The 21,587-nt window shown below is 40.8% G+C and overlaps 1 protein-coding gene across 1 annotated transcript; it reads right to left on the reverse strand.

Annotated features, from left to right (window-relative positions):
* Window positions 1-207: 207 nt before the first annotated feature.
* Window positions 208-17,810, reverse strand: LOC120523866 (protein mono-ADP-ribosyltransferase PARP15-like). Its single transcript, XM_039745535.1, has 3 exons — window positions 17,478-17,810; window positions 4,588-4,765; window positions 208-766 (listed from the first exon to the last, which is right to left on the reverse strand). The coding sequence occupies exons 1-3, from the start codon at window positions 17,583-17,585 to the stop codon at window positions 486-488; spliced, it is 567 nt and encodes a 188-aa protein (XP_039601469.1). The 5' UTR covers window positions 17,586-17,810; the 3' UTR covers window positions 208-485.
* Window positions 17,811-21,587: the final 3,777 nt, after the last annotated feature.

Here is a 21,587-nt window from a genome sequence, read left to right on the forward strand (position 1 = left end):
AGGGAAATCAGGTTACACGTTTCTTCAGATTGGAACTTGTTATGTGATTCTGTCTTTTTTATTTACTAGTGCTATATCAATAGAATTATGTCAAGTTGTATGTTGTAAAGAGAAGTAAAAAAGGTGGAAAAGAGAGGAAATTCAAGCAGCCTTACAATCTTTTTTACATGCTAGGTAGTTAAAATAACAAGGCTCATAGGGTTTCCATTTTGCTAACACAGTTTTCACTCTTTATTACCACTAGAATGCTCTAAATTATTTTTTTTTACTTTAGCAAGAAAACATTAGACTATTGTACAAATGTTAAGTTACAGAGGAATGCTTTACTATATTACCCACAGTATAAATGATTTTTGGTGATTACATTAAAACTAACCCAAAGTGATGGACACTAATACAAATGGTAGTCATTTCAGTCTACTTATGATCTCAATATCTTCACTTTTGTGTTTTAGCAGTAGTATCTGTAGTTTTTAGGTACATAATTAGTAATATGTCACAAGATACTCTGGGTAAACCTGATCATCATGAAATACAACAAATATTGTTGGATCTGAATCTGAATCCACCAGGCTGTCAAACAAGTCATTTTTGTTGCTCCCAAAACGTGGAGGAGGGACTTTCATGCCTTTTTTCCCAATAGTGTAGGTGCCAACCAGGACTCGAGCCATGTACATGTAACATAAATTCTGCTTGTCCGGAATGGCATATTTGGTAGAATATACTGCATTCTTGGCAAAGTAGACACCATAGCCATAACTAACTCCTTTGAAGACAAAAACAAAAAGAAAACAAAACCATTTTTACAGATTTAAACAACTTCAATCACTTATTGTTTCACCTATGGGACAATATAGTCAGCTGATTGACGTACAGTGCAGGATAAACAGTATTTAAAATATGAAAAAATAATCAAGAGTCAGTACATTTACATGTGCCTTAATAACCCGGTTATAAAGAGAAACCTGTTTTTAAAATGCCTTGTAAATTCTTATTCTGGTTGGAGAAACTGGGTTAGTGGTCTCTGAGAATCCTGTTTAACAGGCATTGATTTCTCCGCGAGTACTTGGTTATGTGACCATGTAAACCCTTAACCGGAGTTCATTGCATTCTGTTAGCTTCCCAGATGCTTCCAATAGGCATGTCATAGAAAACAGTTGAAGTGTCTACAAAGATCAATTTCCTGAGGCAAATGCTTGGGCGATCACGTTATTACCTCTCCTGGTTGAAATAATCCACTTCAATATTTCAGAATTTGCTAAATGTATGTTGATGAGCTGACTGTACAATTCACAATCACAGAAGCAGTACAGTAACACATTTAAAGTAACATACATTAGTTTTTAAAGTAACGCAATACTGTTTAAGTAAAAATACCTGAGTTATTATCCCAGCGGCACTAAGTAGCAAAACAGTGAACCACTTATTTGCAGAGTTCAATCAAACTGCCAAGCAGAAAATTATATAGAAATTATTGTGGAACATGACCCGGACACAGGCAGGAAGACACATTAGTATTAACCCACACACGTTTATTGTGGTCTTCCATCCTTCACAACTCAGCTCAACAACCCCAATACCCCACGGTTCGGGCCAAAACAATGTCCTTTCTTCTTTCTCTTCAGACCGCCTCCTTCTCTCCTCCAGAGACCTCGTCCTTCTTCCACCCGACTCAAGTTCTTCTCTGAAGGGAGGCGGCCCCTTTAAATAAGCACCCGGATGTGCTCCAGGTGTGTTCCCGGCAATCTCCCACCGACACGCCCCAGTGTGGCGGAAGTGCCGGCTGTATCCCCGGAAGCACTCTGGGTGTCCCTGCTTTTCTTCCCCCCAGCACTTCCGGGTGTGGCGGAAGTGCTGAGGTCCATTTTCCTCCCGGTTATTGGGGTGCCCCCTGGCGGTGACCACGGCCCCTACAGGGTCTAGCTTCCCAGCTCTGTACCTGTGGCCCCCAGGGTGGTCGCCCCCTCAAGGTCTGGAGGAGGCACAAGCCCTCCTCCGGTCTTCTTGGGCATCCCGGCTGGGTACCACCCCCATCCGGGTACCACATTATATAAAAAATATTGTGCTATGTGCAATCTGGTAACAGAAACCTTTTACTAAAGTTTCAATTTAGTTTTCATTCAGCTGTTTGCTACAGATATGTTGAAAGAGTGTGAACTTACAAAGCGGCGGTCAGTGTTCACACTGCGAATCTTCAGAGGCTCACTTTAGGAATTTAAAAAGGGGATAAATGTGATTTATTATGTTTATTCGCACATACAAGACTAAATGTATTTATAAAGCAAAACAAAATTATAATTTTTGGTTGTGTTTCTGGTCATTTTCATGAAAGTTCATATATAGGATTTATTAATGAACGCTGGCCAGTCAAATGTGCAATTTTCATACAAAAGAAGAAAAAGTAATGCAAAAGTAACACAATATTTACAGATTAGATTTTACAATAAGTAACTATATAACATATTTATTTACTTTTTGTAAGTAATGCGTAATGGAACTGAGTTACTTTTAAAAGTAATGTTCCCCACACTGTTTGGGAAATACCTGCTTCACGTTTGTTTTTGGATTTGCATGGACAAATAATGACATTTAACTCATTTTGTGCAGTTTAATGACATCTGAGCATTTTGCCTAAGCAGAACTTCATGTTTGTAAGAAACCAGATTTCATCCATAACCAGGGGCCTCATGCATAACGGCGTGTGTATTCACACTAAAACATGGCGTAAGGACAAATGCAGAAATGTGCGTACATACAAAAAAATCTGAATGCATAAATCTGTGCGAACGCCAACTTCCACGCTCTTCTGCTCCATAAATCCCGGTCAGCATGAAAAGTAATGTACATGCACATGCAAGCTCTTGGGATGAAACTGTTTCTAAACTGCGAGGTCCATACGGTAAAGGCTCTGAAGCGTTTGCGGTATGAGAGCAGTTCAAGAGACAGCATGGCTGAGGCAGAGTGTGCTAGATGCTGTATACCGATAATTCACGTTCCGATCAGCTGCTGAGCTGTGAATCCACACTCAGATACAGTGATATAAATACTCTTGATTGGTGCAGTGAGAGTAATATGGAAAAAGATGATCCACTGTGGCAACCCCTAACGGGAGCAGCTGAAAGAAGAAGAAGGTGCAGTGAGAGTAACAATGCTAATGAAGCTATTGTATTTAGAATAGTTTGACCATTCTGTGGACCATTATATTGTTACAGGTTAATTACAATCAGATGCATTAAACTAATAAACAATATGCGATTAACTTCAGTGTATTTGATAAAGCCGCGTCAGGGATGTGGATCTAAAAAAGAAAGGGAATCCACACAAGAACAAAAGCACTCCTTTGATGCTGGGTGCCGCCAGTTTGCAAAACCGAGCAGAGAACTTGTGTGTGCTATAGTTTGAGCTAGCGTGAAAATGTGCGTGGCTTTACGCCAAGTTTAGGTTTTATACATCACGATTTGAGCGTGGAAACCGGAGTACGCAACATTTTTGTGCGTAGGCACTGTTTATACATGAGGCCCCCGATCACTTACTTTAAATTGTACAATTGTGTGATACCATGCACTTAAAAAAAGTCAAAAGGTGCATCCGTGCTCAGAATTAAACAAGTTAGAAAATGACATGATATTATTATCACTGTGATGAAGCCTTAGTGTTAGCATCAGAAAATGGCAAAACGTCATCATGAGTGGAAATTTATGGCAAGGGGTGCTATAAAATCATGATGCCATTCATTTTCAGATGTGAATTCCAACTCTTAGCTGGGATTGAAACTTAGGACCGTTAGTAAATACTTCTTATGTTCTGCTCTCATACTCTCATACATACTTCTATGTCCTTTTCTGTGATTTTTAGTGCAACTCCTATAGGAATAATTCTGAGAAGCTTGATAAATAAGGGCCCAGATCACAATCCAAGTAAGAATTTGTGGGTAGATATGAAAAAAAGGCTCTTCACCTACAATCCTCACAAAACCTCAGAGAGTTTTGCAAAGAAGAAAGGAGAAGAATGGCAGTGTTCAGATGTGCAAAGATTATACAAAGAGAGTGACCTGTGCACATAGAACCAAGGCTTTCAAAGTTGCATCTTTTTAATACAGAATTGAAGGGGGTGAATAGTTTTTATAGGCATGGTATACAGAAAGATGATTTTAATATTCATGTTTTTGCACAACTGCATGATCAAGTGATAAAATTGATACTTTTTGTAAACATTCTGTTTATAGAGCATTTAATGAGGATTTGAGTAATTTAGGCCAGAATATGTTGTGCATTTTACACTTTCATGGGTGCCCATACATTATTTTTAATTTACAGAAAGTACTGTCTAATAAACATGACAATGTCAGGTGTGCCCCAAATTGAATTCAACAAAATAACAACAAAAATGATACCAAGTCCTTTTAAAGACTCAGTATTATATTTATTATATAATTATTATATTTTAGACTCAAGTGAAGTAAAAAGAATATCACTAATCTAGTAAATTGTTACATAATATTATACAAATATAATTGAAAACTGATGAGAATAAAATCTGCCAGATGTCATGAAATGTATTTATTTATGAAGGCAATATCATTCTTACCATTCTTTCCAGCAAAATTCCTGTTAAAACCATTTCTTTCAATTGCACTGCAGGATTCCTTAGTTGTGCCATGAAACAGGTTCATCTCATTTACCAGCGAGTCACCATTCTTTTCTATAAGGTGTTGCTTTTTGAGCTGGTAAGCCTGCCATTGGAATGAATTCTGAATTCTTTCAATCTAAAAATAAAAACACTGAATAAATAAAGTAACAACATATAGTGGTGGTACATTGATACACATCACTGTTTCACAACTCTAGAGAACTCGGTTCAAAGGTCAGTTAAATCCAAGTCTATGTAGAGACTTGACTTATTTCACATGTTCACTCTGGCTTTCTCCCACATTCTAAGACATAATGGTAATAGCAAATATGCATGACTTGTATTGAAATAATTGAACAACTATCTTCCGCCACTGATGAAAAAGCAACGGATACAAAATCCAAATCCAAAGTGCTTGGTGTTAGACTAACTGTGCTGGAAGATGGATATAGAAGAAATAATATCAAAACTGAAGGTCTCACTGAAAACTGTCAAAGCCCAAACCCAGTTTATTTCATCGCTGAACTATTCTCTTGATTAATTGGAGAGGATTTCATATCAGATACCGGTATATCAGAAGCTTACCAAATATGTGAATCGAACACTTCAAAATCAAGAAGCCTTATTGTATATTTCAACAAAATTACAATCTAAAGTAAATCTGATGTCACTGAAACAAGAGATTATATTTGAAAATAACCACATTTGTATTTTCCCTTCAACAGTTGAGAAATGTGCCGAATTTTACAGCATTAAACAGTGCTTACGAGCCGAATTCAGATACAGCCTGTTGTATCCTGCTAAATTAAGAGTGGACATTCAAGACAAGTTCTAAATTTTAGTTCTCTGGATGAAAAAGAAAAAGAGCTAAAAAATTGACCCGCTTGACCCGAGGTACAATTGTGAGTTGCATCATGTTCTGGCAAGGAAAAGAAGATTATACCTGCAATTTGGCATATTTGCAATAAGACTTTTGTCTTCATTATAAATTCTACTTCCTTCCCTGGTACTTTGAAGTTTTAATTACAATTATAATTGTAGCCAGCAGAATGGACCAAATGATGGTAATTCCATGCCAGGCCAGTGGGTAGCGGAATGCATTAAATCTTACTCTTTTATCTTTGCAGACCGGACACAGGAAATTCTGCCCGATTCAGGCCAGATGACATCACTTTCGGTTCCTCCCCCGAGAATACCACTTCTGGTTCCAGGCCTCAATGACATTACTTTCACCTGCCTGCCTTAAATACAAGACAACTTACTCTGTAACTTCAGTTCTGTTTTGGACTCAACTCTGTATACATCTGTGCATCTTATTTTGTCTTTTTGCAGCCAGGCTGCCCCAAAACTTTTTTCTGTGTGTGGAGACTATTTATTTCACAATATATATAGTATATAAATAAAAATAAAAAAATAAAAAAATGTATATATATATATATATATATAAATTTTTTTCCCAAATGGTACTGTTTAACATCACACCCTTAGTTTATTGTATTAGGACTGCACTATTATACATTATCCGCTTCCCCATTGGTAGTAGTCAGCATCATACCTTGGTTTATTTAATCGGGCCTGTTCAAGATTACATTCTAGGTCAGTGGTGGTGAACCTATGGCATGCGTGCCAGAGGGGGTACTCAGAGCCCTCACTGTCGCCCCAGCACAGAGTTCATTACTAGAAAGCCAGAGGGACGCGGGGCTGGGCTGCTCCCTTCCCCCTCTCCACGCGCACCTGAGGACATTTCTCACATCACCTGCCTGTGACGATGTGGGTTCTGGCTCCACACTCCCATTGCTGTTGGAAGCACTTGAACCCAACACCGTCGATAATGTTACCGAGTGAGCTAGTCCGTGGAGGCAAATAAACACTTGAGCAAGGGGTGGTGCAAAAATGAGTAGTGCTTTTATTTAAAAACCAACAAAACAAGTGTTCAAATAAATAGTGCAGTTCTTCACAGTTCTTCATTAAATAAATAATCCATAAAAAGAACGTGGGATAAAACCAATAAATAGAAAAAAACAATCCTTTAAAACCAGAGATTAAAATCTTCTCTAGGAAGCAGTCTTTAAAACAACAACAAACAAATCCGGTGCATCGTTTATTAGCGTTTGTTAGCGTCTCACCTGCTTATCCCGTTTGGGCCTTCGCAGCAGGCAAGACGCTCTCTGCAGCTGCCCTCCTACATCACACATTCGAGACTGGAGACCTCCCGATCCCTGGCTCCGGTATGGCACTCATCCCAGTCCCGGAGAACGTGGTTTCCCATAACGGCCAGGTCGCTCACGTTGGGGATTCCCACCACCAAGTCTCCCGACTTCCGCTGCCTTTCAATGGCCTCTCTGCGGCCAGTCGCCTTCCCTGGTCACTCCCGCTACCTGATCGCTCAGCGGGAGCAACATCAACACAAACGCCTGGGTGTCGGCCTAACACCCAGCTTCCACGCAGCTGTCCACGAGCGCTCGATCGCACGCTCACCACACTCACGCACCGCCTGCTTCCTCTCCTGCTCCCGGTAACCTCCGTCCTCTCCTTTCCTTTCTCTCTCCACTTTTTTTTCCCTCACACCGACTCGCGCTTCTTTTTTAAAACGTGAGGGGCCATCACAGCTGTAGCATTAGCCACAGGAGCAATCACGAATGTGGGCAGTTCCTCACCTGTGCACACGGTGAGAAACGCCCACATCGACGACGCCCGCTGCTCGCTACAACAACGCCCCCCTCACGAAGCCGCCTCGGGTACGGTGATTATTTAAAATGACTGGCCTTTTCTCAATGAGCTGTGGACCCATAACACCACACTGCCCCTCTGCCCAGCAACCCAATGGGAGCACTTCCTCCCTCCCTCCCTTGTCTGAGGTAAGGCGGGCGGTTCACATGCTGCATGCCCAGCAGACCAATGGGAGCGCCTCCTTCCTCCCCTGTCTGGGGTAAGGTGGGCGGCTCACTTGCGGCGTGAGGATGCGGCATGGGCGGCAGCCTGTTGAGTCTGTGGCGAAGGTGATTCACGTGCGGTTGGAGAGAAGCTAGGTTGGAGGGGATGTTTTATAGAGGGTCCACAGCTCAAAATTGGAAAGGCCAGTTTTAATAGATAATTGCCATGGCCAGAGCGGTTCTTGGGAGCTTCGTGATGCGGGCAATCCTCACTTAAGAGCACAGGTGAGGAGCTGTCCGCATTTGTAAGTGTTGCCAGGAGCTGCTAATTGCCACACTTGATCAACGTCCCCGTAATATATAATAGAAGCGCAAGGGGAATGGAAAGGGGAAAAAGAGAGAGAGAGAATGGGAACGGAGGTTAATGGGGAAGACCTGCGTGAAACACTTGAGAAGATAGAAGGGATGACAAAGAACAGCAGAGTTAATTCTGAAAATGAAATCCTTAAAGTGTGGAATTCTCTGCCAAATAATTTTAAGTCAATGAAAGCACTTGGGATTGCTTTCTTTACTTTGTTTGGATCATCTTATGCTTGTGAGCAGCTGTTTTCACCTTTGAATTATATCAAATCTGACACCAGAACCAGACTAACAGATGACCTGAATGCTGCATGTGCTGCTCTCAAACTTACAAAGTAAGTATGAGCCAAGGTTGGACAAATTATCAGCATGCATACAACAGCAAAAATCACATTAATTGTTTAAAAGCATGGCAAACGCAAACTTTTACCTTTCAATAAAAAATTGTTTGTATCATTGAAAGCTCTGTTATTGTGTTTTTCTTTTAAGACAAAAGATGTTAATGTACGAGTTGTTTTTTCTAAAGTAAAACCTCAGTATTCAGGTTAAATTGCCGTGATGGCACTTTGCAATAAATAAGTGGGTTTTGGGTTGCAGTTTGGGAACTCAGTCTTTAAAAGGTTCGCCATCACTGTTCTAGGTTTATAGTATTTGGACTATATTGCCAATAGATATCTCTACTTTATTCCTTCTATACTGCTGCTTGGGGGCTTGTTTTGTTCTGGACGTGCTCTGTCTCTAGACATTCCAGAGGACTGGGACTTTGTGAAGTGTGGTCTAGCCCCACTTGAGGAAGCAAAATGGGGGGATGGGGTGCATGGGGGGAAGACAGCAAGCTATTTCTGGTCTATCCTTTTTATCCCCACAATTGTAAGTGCCAACACAACAATAGTCTTCATAGCCATAACTCCTAGCAATATTGGAAATTATGCATACAGCTATCATATGTAATAATATACTACCTCTGTGGTGGGCTGGCACCTTGCCCAGGGTTTGTTTCCTGCCTTGCGCCCTGTGTTGGCTGGGATTGGCTTCAGCAGACCCCTGTGACCCTGTTGTTAGGATATAGCGGGTTCGGAAAAATATAATACACACATTTAGAAACTACTATAACTCCTTAAATTTTACTCAGTTTAACACTAGAATTACCAGAGCCTACGAAAAAACTCGTAATTCCGTCCCACCTTAAATCGCTTCTTAAATCCCTTCACACCTCTCCGCCAGTGTCCTTTGTCCTCTAAATGTGCTGATAAAGAGAAGCTAGAAGCAGCCAGCTATTCCATCCCCCCACCAATTTAGAACGTGCACGAACTTCTCTCAGCTCATGCCTTGATTGAGTATCTGGGAGTGAAGTGGAGTTTTAGAGTGGAAATAATAGATCGTTATTTGGAACACACAAATTTCATGTCTGTTCTGTTTCTACAGTAATCTGTGTAAACACATTGTTAAAACAGAAACATTTTTTATATTCTAGTAGTAGATGACAAAATGTAGGCATAAACTATATAATGTATGAAGCCTTAAGTTCAAATATCAAAGAAATATTTTCACAAAAGGTACAAACATAACACAACAATTGCGCTTTTATTCAAAAATATAACTGCAGAAACAAAGCCGCCTTAACATGCGACATTGACACCCATTTGTTGTAACTGCCTACGTGGTACAATAGAATCAGTTCCCGCCTGGGAATCAAACGGTCACGAGTTCGATCCTGCACCACTCTGTTTTGAGAAGTAAACTGCTCTTAGTCTTACTAATTTAGAATAAAAGCATACATTTGATTTCAGTCTGTAACAGCCGGTGCAATTTATGATCCTTGTAAAGGTTAGCTTTTTTTTTAATTCACTTTTCATTCTCTCAGTCGCGTTCAGAATCAATCCATACAACCCCATCTGACACGGCTGTTTTCACATAAAGATGCGCTATAGCTCTGCAGTGTACCACGATGCATACTAACGCCCCCCCCCCCAAGGGTTCTGACACACAAACGCTGGCGAAGCTGCCTTCTTCGTATCTCACCGTCACTTGTTTTTTTTTATTCAGTTTTATTGAGTGTTCCTGCCAGTCCCCACATGTTGCTGTATGCTGTTTCTTTTGTACTCCAGGACATGCAGAGGAGAGAATGGTAAAGAGCAGTAACTTCGGCGCTATATGCAATCATCAGACACTCCCCATCTGCCTGTGTCGCTCAAACACAGGAACATATGTTGGTGTAAAAGTATAACAAAAGTGCACTTTTATTCAAGTGCACTTTTTTCCATCACCTTCCCTGTAAGAAGCAATGTACACACTTCTCTCTGTGCTGTGGTTTCTATTACACATCTGAAAGAAAGAGACAATATATGTGAAAACATCATCGCACTAATGCAATATCATTTGAAAATGAACAGCGTCAGATTGGGTGTGAATTTATGCAGGAACTAGAAATTCTCTGATGTGGGACCTTCCCCTAGAGAAGAAAGTATAGTGTCAGGTGCTCATTCAGTGTAATAGTAACCATAGCACAGAGAGGTGTGTGCACTGCAACAAGTACACGTGTCGTAAATGTAGGAAGGACGTTCCTTGGATGTGTGGGAACTGTTAATATTTGAATGTGATGATTTTATATAGCACGGAATGAAAATCTGCAATTCTTAGCATTGCACCATGCAAGCTGTCGTATCAATCGCCTACTGTAACTTTCTTTCTTTTTTCTTCGGTTATACAGGTAGTCTTGAATAAAAGTGGACTTGTTTTGCTTGCGAAATGAAGTGTCTGCGTGCACTTTTCGTGGCATTACACATGTATTTTTTGAGCATGCTCAAACACAGGAACATATGTTGGTGTAAAAGTATAACAAAACAACGGGCAGATGGGGAGTGTCTGATGATTGCATATAGCGCCGAAGTTACTGCTCTTTACCATTCTCTCCTCTGCATGTCCTGGAGTACAAAAGAAACAGCATACAGCAACATGTGGGGACTGGCAGGAACACTCAATAAAACTGAATAAAAAGAAAATCAAGTGACGGTGAGATACGAAGAAGACAGCATCGCCAGCATTTGTGTGTCAGAACCCTTGGTCGGGGGGGGGGATTAGTATGCATCGTGGTACACTGCAGAGCTATAGCGCGTCTTTATGTGAAAACAGCCGTGTCAGATGGGATTGTATGGATTGATTCTGAACGCGACTGAAAGAATGAGAAGTGAATTAAAAAAAAAAAAGCTAACGTTTACAAGGATTATAAATTGCACCGGCTGTTACAGACTGAAATCAAATGTAGGCTTTTATTCTAAATTAGTAAGACTAAGAGCAGTTTACTTCTCAAAACGGAGCGGTGCAGGATCAAACTCGTGAACTTTTGATTCCCAGACGGGAACTGATTCTATTGCACCACAGAGGCAGTTACAATAAACTGGTGTCAATGTCGCATGTTAAGGCGGCTTTTTGTTTCTGCAGTTATATTTTTGAATAAAAGCGCAATTGTTGTGTTATGTTTGTACCTTTTGTGAAAATATTTCTTTGATATTTTGGAAATTGGTGGGGGATGGAATAGCCGGCTGCTTCTAGCTTCTCTTTATCACAGCACATTTAGAGGACAAAGGATACTGGTGGAGAGGTGTGAAGGGATTTAAGAAGCGATTTAAGGTTGGACGGAATTACGAGTTTTTTCGTAGGCTCTGGCAATTCTAGTGTTAAAGAATACAAGACACAATATAATGGTTTTTTGATACTTTATGGAAACCACAGGTAGATATTCTCAGTGCAGAGGAATTGGATAAACCACTTATACTATCAGAATTACTAGACATTATAAACTCACTTCAGAGTGGGAAAGCACCGGGTTCTGATGGCTACCTTGCTAAATTTTATAAAAAAGTTTCAATTAAGTTAGCTCTCCTTTTATTATGAAATTTTGGTAATTGGCAATAATGGATTCAACGAGGTTATCAGAAATAAACTTAATGCACTAGGATTAAAAGTTAAGACAGAAGTAAAAAATTTAGGGGTAACCGTTGACCGTAATCTGAATTTTAAATCGCATATTCATCAGACCACTAGGACAGCATTTTTTCACTTAAGAAACATAGCTAAAGTTAGACCTCTTATATCATTGAAAGATGCGGAGAAATTAATTCACGCTTTTGTTTTCAGTAGACTAGATTACTGTAACGCACTCCTCTCAGGACTACCCAAAAAAGACATAAATCATTTGCAACGAGTGCAGAATGCAGCTGCTAGAATCCTAACTGGGAAAAGAAAATCCGAACACATTTCTCCAGTTTTGATGTCACTACACTGGTTGCCTGTGTCATTCAGGATTGACTTTAAAATACTGCTTATGGTTTATAAAGCCTTAAATAATCTCGCTCCATCTTATATATCGGAATGCCTGACACGTTATATTCCAAATCGTAACCTTAGATCTTCAAATGAATGTCTCCTTATAATTCCAAAAGCTAAACTTAAAAGAAGTGGTGAGGCGGCCTTCTGCTGTTATGCACCCAAAATCTGGAATAGCCTGCCAATAGGAATTCGCCAGGCTAATACAGTAGAGCACTTTAAAACACTGCTGAAAACACATTACTTTAACATGGCCTTTTATAACTTCACTTTAACTTAATACTGATACTCTGTATGTTCAATTCTTCATAATAATTATTCACAGTGGCTCCAAAATCCATACTGACCCCTATTCTCTCTTCTGTTTCTTTTTCTGCTTTCTTTGTGGTGGCGGCCTGCGCCACCACCACCTACTCAAAGCATCATGAGGCACCAACATTGATGGACTGAAAGCCAGAAGTCTACGTGACCATCATCAACAAGTCCTTCAATGAAAACCCTAAATACAAAGAGGACTGTTTGACTTATGTTAGGTAGATTGCCCAGAGGGAACTGGGCGGTCTCTTGGTCTGGAACCCCTACAGATTTTATTTTTTTCTCCAGCCTTTGGAGTTTTTTTTGTTTTTTCTGTCCACCCTGGCCATCGGACCTTACTCTTATTCTATGTTAATTAATGTTGACTTATGTTTATCTTTTATTGTGTCTTCTATTTCTCTATTCATTTTGTAAAGCACTTTGAGCTACATTTTTTTGTATGAATATGTGCTATATAAATAAATGTTGATTGATTGATTGATTGATATTAGCAACATTTATAGAAGCCAGAGACACTAAAATTCTACCTCAAGCCTTTCTCTAAGCATTAATTACTTTTTTTCCTACGAAAAATAATGACGTATTACAATGTGCATCATACAGACCAATCTCACTTTTGAATAATGATATTAAGATACTCTGAGACTAGGGATCTGCACTGGCAATTGGAAGGTTGCTGGTTCGAATCCAGTAAATGCCAATATGGACTCTGCTCTGTTGGGCCCTTAAGCAAGGCCCTTAACCTGGAATTGCTGAGTGCTTTGAGTAGTGAGAAAAGCACTATATAAATGCAAAGAGTTATTATTATTATAATTACTCTCCAAAGTTCTAGCTAGCAGGACTGAGAAAGTGCTCCCTTCGGTAATATCACTAGACTAAACTGGATTTATTAAATGTAGACACTAAGTGTCCAATCTTCGAAGCCTATTTAATGTGATATATTCACCCATAAAGTCTAACACTATGAAGATCTTATTATCTTTGGATGCAGAAAAAGCATTTGATATGGTTGAATGGGCCTACCTATTCACCACATTGCATACATTTGGGTTTGGCCCGAAAATATATCCAAGGCTCAAACTGCTGTATACCATTCCAGAAGCTTCAGTTTGTATTAACAACATTATTTCAGACTACTTCAAATTAGAATGTGGTACTAGACAAGGATGCTGACTTTGTCATCACTGCTATTTGCAACTGCCATTAAGCCATTGGTTTTTCACTTTTGAAATGCATCACAGATAAAGGGGATTTTCAGAGATGTACTTGAACAGACAATATCACTATATGCAGATGATATGGTACTGAATACTGGTTCTCCATCTTACTTTAGCAGGAAGAATTAACACTACTAAGATGAATATCTTCCTTAAGCTTCTCTTTCTCTTTCAAAACATCCCCATATAAATGAAGAAAGATCTATTTTTAAGAAATTAGATTCAATCATAACCTCTGTGCCAGACAGCCTGGGACCCTACCCAGCCGGGACGCCTGGACGGTCCACGAGAGGAATGATACCTCCCCTGGGCCACAAGAGGGCAGCTGCCCGGATCTGCTTGGGGGCCACTGGAACTCAGGACGGTTATGGAAGCCTGGATGGCAGTACTTCTGCAACACCAGGAAGTGCTGCCGCAAGAAATCCAAGGGGCACCCGGAGTGACGCACGGGTTGGCGGAGCATCAGAAGAGGCCACCTGGTTGCAGCACACTCAAGAAGACGGGATCCGGGAGGTAAGTCTTGCACATGATGGCGATACACCTGGCGGGGCTTACCCTGCTGTCCCCTGATCTTGCTTTATTGAAGGGGACTGCCCGAATCCGAGTCTGTGGGCAAAGCACGCCGACCCATGGAGTGATGGCAAGACGACGGCGGGAGAAGAGGATGAGTCGCTACTGACTGAGTCCTCACATAGGGTGGAGGGAGCACTGGAGGACCAGAAGTCCCTCCCAGAGACAAGCACAAGATTGGACGGAGTGTGTTGTGTACCTGCTGGTGAGTGGTCGAGGGCGGAACTAACGAATGTCAATCCACAGATGGACAAGGACCCAACGGAGCACGTGCAGGAACTCCACAGATCACAGCTGGGCGGGAGGACTGAAGGAACTGTAAGTTCACTGCCGGCTGATGTTTTGGTTTTGCTGGCAGCTGTACGGGAGCTGGAGGAAGACCTTCGGCCCGTACAGTCACTCATTCAGGTCCTGCGCTTAATGTGAGAGGTGGTCAACAGGTTGGAGAAGAAAACGGAGACTTCCCTGACGATCATAAAGGAGTGCGGGGGGGAAAGTACAACGTGGAATTCTCCAGCCAGAGCACTGATACGGCACAGGTGAGTACTACCGGTACCGTAAAGGAAAGGAGAAGCCCCAGTGAAGGGAGCCGAGACAGGGGTGACTGGACTCAAGTAGCGGGGCGTCCTACAGTAGATCGGGGGACGAGTACCGAGCAAGCAGTGGGAGAACAGAAAGACAGACACAGACAGAACAGAAAGATAGCACTCGTATCCCGATCGAGGGGAATGCAAACAGCACGGGGTCCCTCTTTGTCCCATAAGGGGATCCAGGCTGTTACAGCACCCCAAAGCACAGAAGGCCCCGGAGTAAGAAAGGGGGGGGGTCTCCCGACAGAAGGAAACGTGAGCCAGAGAGCTCACGTATGGTGAGAGAGCTCTCTCAAAGTAGATGGAGAGCAGCCTGAAACCTGGCTGAGGAAACACAGGCACGGGTGTTCCCGTCCTGTTTTCAAGTCCAGAGGGCACTGGAAAGGCAGGGGGTCTGTCAATGTTACAAGTGCCATGGGGCCGGTTATCTGTGGAGACGTTGTCCATATGGCGTGATGCTAGATGCCAGTAGGCAGCGTCGGGACAACATCTCCGTGCCTTATGTGTTTTTGCAGGACCGGACTGTGGACGATGGTATGTCACCGCCCTGCCGTGGGAAACACCCAGCCCTCACGGGATGGGCCGCTTTGCCATACGGGCTTCAGCTGGTGATGGGGCAGTGTGCCAGACTGCTGGGGACACTACCCAGCCGGGACGCCTGGACAGTCCACGAGAGGGACGATACTTCCCCTGGGCCATGAGAGTGCAGCCACCCAGGTCTGCTTGGGGGTCACTGGAACGGAGCTGGGATGATGTGGCCACTGCTAGGGGGCTCCCGGACGGTTATGGGTCCCTGGATGGCAGCACTTCCGCCACACCAGGAAGTGATGTCAGATGGAGCACCTGGAGCTCATCCGGGTCATTATAAAAGGGGCTGCCTCCCTCCAGTAGGGGAGCCGGAGTTGGGAGGAAGGAGACAGAGCTTGTGAGGAAGGGAGTGGAGATCAAAGAGAAAGAAGGAAAGAGACAAGACTGTTGGTGATAAGGCATTGTGATGCTTGAAATAATAAAGGAGTGTGCTTTTAGATATTCTGGTGTCTGTCTGTCTGTGTCCAGGGGCTGGCTTTCCACACCTCATTTATTTGGACTTCAAAATATCCATGCATCCAATGGGTGACCCTACAATGACCTAAATCAGAAGGTGGCACAGGTTTACCTAATTTTCAGTTTTATACCTGGGTGTCTCTCTTTTAAGTTTCACTCTGGCTGTTGGCCTTCCTCTCTTTTTCAAGGGTGAGGGTTGAATTGAATTTAGTTTAGTTTTGTTAAGTTCGACTTGATTGTATGGAATGTTACATGATTTTAATAAATTCAATAAAAGTTTAATAATAATAATAAAATTAATAAAAATAAAAGTAAAGTTGCATTTGAATGGAAAAAGCAGAGCTAGTACTGGTCATGGTCATTTGAACCAGCTTACAAGAAAGCAATTTGCAGGTGTTTTGGCATGCAGGTTTATAGTATAAATGTTTCTACTATCAAAGAGTGTTTTATTAATAGCATTAAAATACTTTGCTGGCTCAGTGTAAAATGTGCCACTGTGATCTGTGATTTATCCCATAGTACGTGATTTTACTCAAAACTAAGGGCATGAACTAGCTGACAGGGATAAACATTACATCAGTGTAAGCAACCTGACAGGGAGATGGACAGAGACAAATAGAGACAACACAGACAGGCTATTGAAAAAGAGTAGGTGTATCCCTTGGTTTGATGGTCAGTTAATTTATGGACAAAGTTATATTTAAGCAATGCTATCATAAGATTGTATTCATGTTTTGAAATTACATTCTCTTATTTTGGGAACTTTTGACTGTAAAGAAGCTACCCATAACGATGGCAACCGTCACTCTTGTGCAGTTCAGCTGTTCCCCTACTCCATCTTCCTCCCGCATAGCTCCGCCAGGTGCACATTCTTATTTAATTGTGAGCTGTTTCTCTGTTAAACAGTAAACCTTTGGCAAAGAAAAAGAGTTGCCCTTCAGAAACTCCCTTTTAAACAGTATTTCAATGAGAAACAAACACACTCTTGCCCATCCTTTTTGCAAGATCAGCAGCAGGCTTGCAGGTTTACCGCGCAACATGTTTCTTGCACGAGGTTTAGAACATTTAAATGACCAAGCCCTGGCCAACCTAATGGCTCACTCTCCTATCCAGTGTCCCACAGACTGTGCCTGCTCCAGTAGCTGCTTCCAAGCCGCTGAACCCAATTAATGAAAAAGACTTCATGTTCTTTTGACCTGGAGAGGGGAGCTGGACCACCACACTTGACAGCTGCAACCTGTGTGCTTTTGTGCTGTTGATAAAGCCCTTCTGTATAAGGTCTTGCATTTGTACCTATTGGTTCAGCAATAAAGATTTTGTACCTTAGAAACCTGATCCCTTTTCCAGTCTCCTGTGCAACTCTGTGCCCCAAACTTGACAATATAAACTTTTTGTTTAGTAAAAGCTGCAGTCTGTAAAGAACATATTCCCATGGAGCACGCACCCTCTGGTGGATGCGCTCAGTGATTAGCTCTGCTGCAACCCAGATTCTGAGTGATGGGTCCAAACACTTTTCATCAGTTATTTATTCCTACATTTTAAGACAACCTTACCTTGACTACTATCTTATCCAGAGCTGTTTTTTTAAAAAGGTCTTCCACTTTTTGGAATTCAGCTGAACTTGAGTCCAAAGACGTTTTCAGAATGAGATTGTCCCTCATTGGTGTCCATGATGGGGGGAAACTGGAAACTGTGTGAAATACAAATTTGAAGTATTAATAATAACAGAAAATAATGATTGTTACGGACATTGCTAGGGTGGAGGATGGAATTATGGAGAGCATGGTGGCTGCATTTACCTCTAAGGTGTGACACCTCCTGTGTGGAATTCCTGAGATTTGATTTACTCTTCACAGGACACAGTCATGTTTGTGCAAAAATTTTAACCATTTCCTTAAAAGTAAAGTTGATCTAATACAATGTAATATTATATTTAACAGCAGTTATTAATAATGCTTTTCAAAGTCAAAATCAAAATAACAAGAAAGGGTCAGGGTAAATAAAAAAGAATTAGGAGTCATTATGAAACATAAATGGATAAACAAATCTTAAGCTGCAATGCACTCCAAATTCAGAAATTGACATTTTTAATTAAATTACTCCCTCAAGTAAAGTTTCTCTTTTCTAGAGTTTCAGATATACCCAGAACAGTCAAACCAAAAATAAAAAAATGATTACAATATATTGATTAGGAACAGTATATGTCAAAACTAAGAAAATTCCATTTACTCTATTCCCAGAACAAGACAATGATATAAATGACCCCAGTTTAATGCAGATGTGTGAATCTACATTACAACATTGGAAAAACATTGAAAACAATAGGCCATTCAGCACAACAAAGCTTGTCTATTCTGTCAACCTAATTCTTCCAAAATAACATTATGTTGAGTTTTGAAAGTCCCTAAAGACCTTCTGTCTACCATACTACTTGGCAATGTATTTCAGGTGCTTATGGTTTATGGCCCCTGCAATGACCCCTTAGGAGCACCACTCTTAACACCACCAAATTCTGGTAAGGTTCCTTGTTCTATAAGGCTCTGGTTCATGTCTTTTAGCTAATTCAGCTCCTCTCTTCACACTGCACCCTACACTCCCAACCTCTCGTGTGGATGCATCCTGAAAGATAAATAATATCATATTCTCCACATTGATCCTTTTATTGCTTTTTTACAGAATTTCAGCACATTGGTAAAACATTACCTTCCTCTTCTGAACCCATGCTGACTGTTCAGTAAAACTGTTCTTGCCATGTGTTTCTCCTTAAAAACTCCTTACTTATAGTGTTGTGTCTGCTACGAAAAAAACACACAAGACCTGTTGCTTCTCCAAACTCAAAACTTTTACTACTAATGTTTTCTTCCAGTGTGCATCCTCTAGCTGTCACAAGAGAAAATCAGCAACCAATCCCCTCTGTGTATTTTAATGACCCTCCCAACATCACATATAGTTGCTTGAATCTGCCCAATAAGGATGGGAATTGGCAGAGACCTCTTGATTCGATACAGTAATACCTCACTATATCACACTTCGACTTTTGCGGCTTCACTCTATCGTGGATATTATATGTAAGCATATCTAAATATACAACGCGGATTTTTCGCTGCTTCGCAGGTTTCTGTGGACAATGGGCCTTTTTACTTCTGGTACACGCTTCCGCTGCGTTAACCAGGAAGTCTCGTCTTGCTCATTCACCATCAATGTGTTTCGCTGTGAAACGAGTTAACTTTTGTGCTCTTTTGTGTTTATCTTTGTGCATAGTCAATCCCTTCATTATGGCTCCAAAACGATCTGCTCCTGCTACTGCTTCAGGGGCCATGCCCAAGCGCCAATGGAGTATGCTAACGACTGCCGAAAAGGTAAAAGTTTTGGATATGTTGAAGGAAGGGAACAGCTATACCACTGTAGGACGCCATTACGGCATCAATGAGTCCACGATTCTTTTTATTTAAAAAGGACGAAAAGAATATAAGATCTACAGCCGCAGTGCCCTTTAACCAGGGCGCAAAATGAGTTGTAAATGGATGTAATAATGCGGTAGTCCAGATGGAATATGCTTTAGGGATTTGGATTAAAGACTGCCGGAAGAAGAACAACGTCGGTGCTACAGTCGCCTGAAGAGGCTCCTTTAGAAGAGCTGTAACGCTCTCCTTTGTTGTGCAGTAAAATTAAAGTCACCGTTATAGGACAAGTCGTCGTATCATTGTTGGTGAGTAACCCTAATTAATTTTCTACGTACAGTACTTAGTACATATACGTACATTTAGTGTCACTGTACACACACTTTACTGTATACAATTTTTCTTGCCCTGTACGTATTTATTGCTGGTGGTCTGTCTATCATAATGGCTGTAACATATGTGATATCGGAGATGCTTTAAAATAATATTTAGGTTATACTGTATATAAACAGTGTGTTTACATACATAGTTTCAAAGAATCTTACCTAATATCTAAGACAATACAAAGGGTTTATGCTCTATAACTGTGCGGGAAATGTTCATAAGAGTGTGGGAGAATTTATAAGGGCTTAAAATATATAAAAATAACCATATAAACATATGGTTTTTACTTCGCGGATTTTCACCTTTTGCGGGGGGTTCTGGAATGTAACCCCCACGATCGAGGAGGGATCACTGTATTACGATTTTTGTCTGCCAATTTCATAAGTATTGTGATTATTAAAGTATTGTGATTGTCTATGGGTTGTGAATCAATACTTATTGGCTGCTTCTTTTATAGAACCCTGTGATGTGTCTTATTCTTCCAAGTAGCTGATCAACATCTTGAGGGCGTGCTCAACCACAAAGTTTACTGTGTGTGGATAGCATTTAATATGAGGAAAGCCAACCAGCTAAGCCACAACAAGAATGTTTGCCAAGTTGTTGTTGACTAACACTTACTTCTTTTTTTCAGTTCTGCATTCCTCAGTGACATTATGAAGCAGCTTAGGTTATGTTAGCCCTGGTATGACTTTCATGCATGACTAAGGTTTGTAGGTCGTAAGAGGATAAGCATCATTATATATAATTATATGATGTAACGTTAATGTAACAGAACACTGTGATTCCATATCAGGGCAACTCTTTCTACTTTACAGAGTAAATGTCTTTAATTCCTATTTTGATTTGTTGTATATTTTGGTAACTGCTGCATCTGGGAATAACTGTTGTGATTGAATAACTTACTACCAATTGATAGAATGAATTAAGAATCCTGCATTCTCAACTACAATATATGGATGAAGGTTCTTGCAAATAAAATATATAATAGACTTTGTTATATGTTTGCATTATTCCAACTGCTGTGTCCAGAGTTTGCTGCTTACATGGCATAGCTGCAGGCTTGGTGCTATTAAAGTCTGTCTCCAGGTCGTGTTGAATGAGATGCGTGTGAGCATTTTTGGTATTACCGCAACACTTGACTTTGCCATAGCAAATTTTGCACATGGCCATAGTCATCTCAAGTTCACTGTTTACTTTATGAAATCAAAGTGAGTCTAAGCTTTAGATTTAGATGGCACCATATAAATCTGATGATATCCTCAATCAGTTATGTTTTCTTTTTGTACTTTTTCACAATGTGCATTTCATTTGCAGCAACCACATATGGATGTTACTGCAGCAGCAAAAGAAAATATATGTAGTATGTTGTCTAATTGCAGTAAGCTGTTGCCATCTTTCTAACACTAACATTCCTGAGTGCTAAGAGATCTTTTTTATACACTACTTCCTTCTTACTAAGAAAACTTTTTGCTGAATACTGTCCATCCACTAATTATTTACTTATTCACTTGCCTTACTGACATTAATACTTCACTTCTTTCCAGTAAGGAAGCACAGCTACTCTTAACTTTTTGTCACCATGAGACTGATTATTTCCTCAATGAATTGCTTGCTCCTGCAATTGCTTTGTCTTCTGTCCAATTAGCAGAAGCTACAGGTTTGAAAACATTTTTTCCCAACATTCAGCTACTTTAGCTCCTGTGAGGGCCAAAGAAAATCACAAAATCTATTCACACAGGAGTAATGCAGAAGACACAGCCTTCTTCCACTTCAAAATGCAAGGATAACTTAAGCACTTTAGCATCTTGTGTCTAAACATTTCGTACACTTCCTGATTTGTGCCTGTTACTACTAAACACTAAAAAATATACTAATGCA

Source organism: Polypterus senegalus, chromosome 1, assembly GCF_016835505.1.
Source record: "Polypterus senegalus isolate Bchr_013 chromosome 1, ASM1683550v1, whole genome shotgun sequence".
NCBI lineage: Eukaryota > Metazoa > Chordata > Cladistia > Polypteriformes > Polypteridae > Polypterus > Polypterus senegalus.

What these genes read in the sequence shown, in the direction of transcription:
- LOC120523866 (XM_039745535.1), bottom strand. Translation starts at nt 17,585, where the DNA reads ATGAGGGACAATCTCATTCTGAAAACGTCTTTGGACTCAAGTTCAGCT. An exon ending in TGGATAAGATAGTAGTCAAG is followed by an intron (nt 4,766 to 17,477) that starts GTAAGGTTGTCT and finishes TTTTATTTTTAG; the next exon opens with ATTGAAAGAATTCAGAATTC. An exon ending in GAATTTTGCTGGAAAGAATG is followed by an intron (nt 767 to 4,587) that starts GTAAGAATGATA and finishes TTGTCTTCAAAG; the next exon opens with GAGTTAGTTATGGCTATGGT.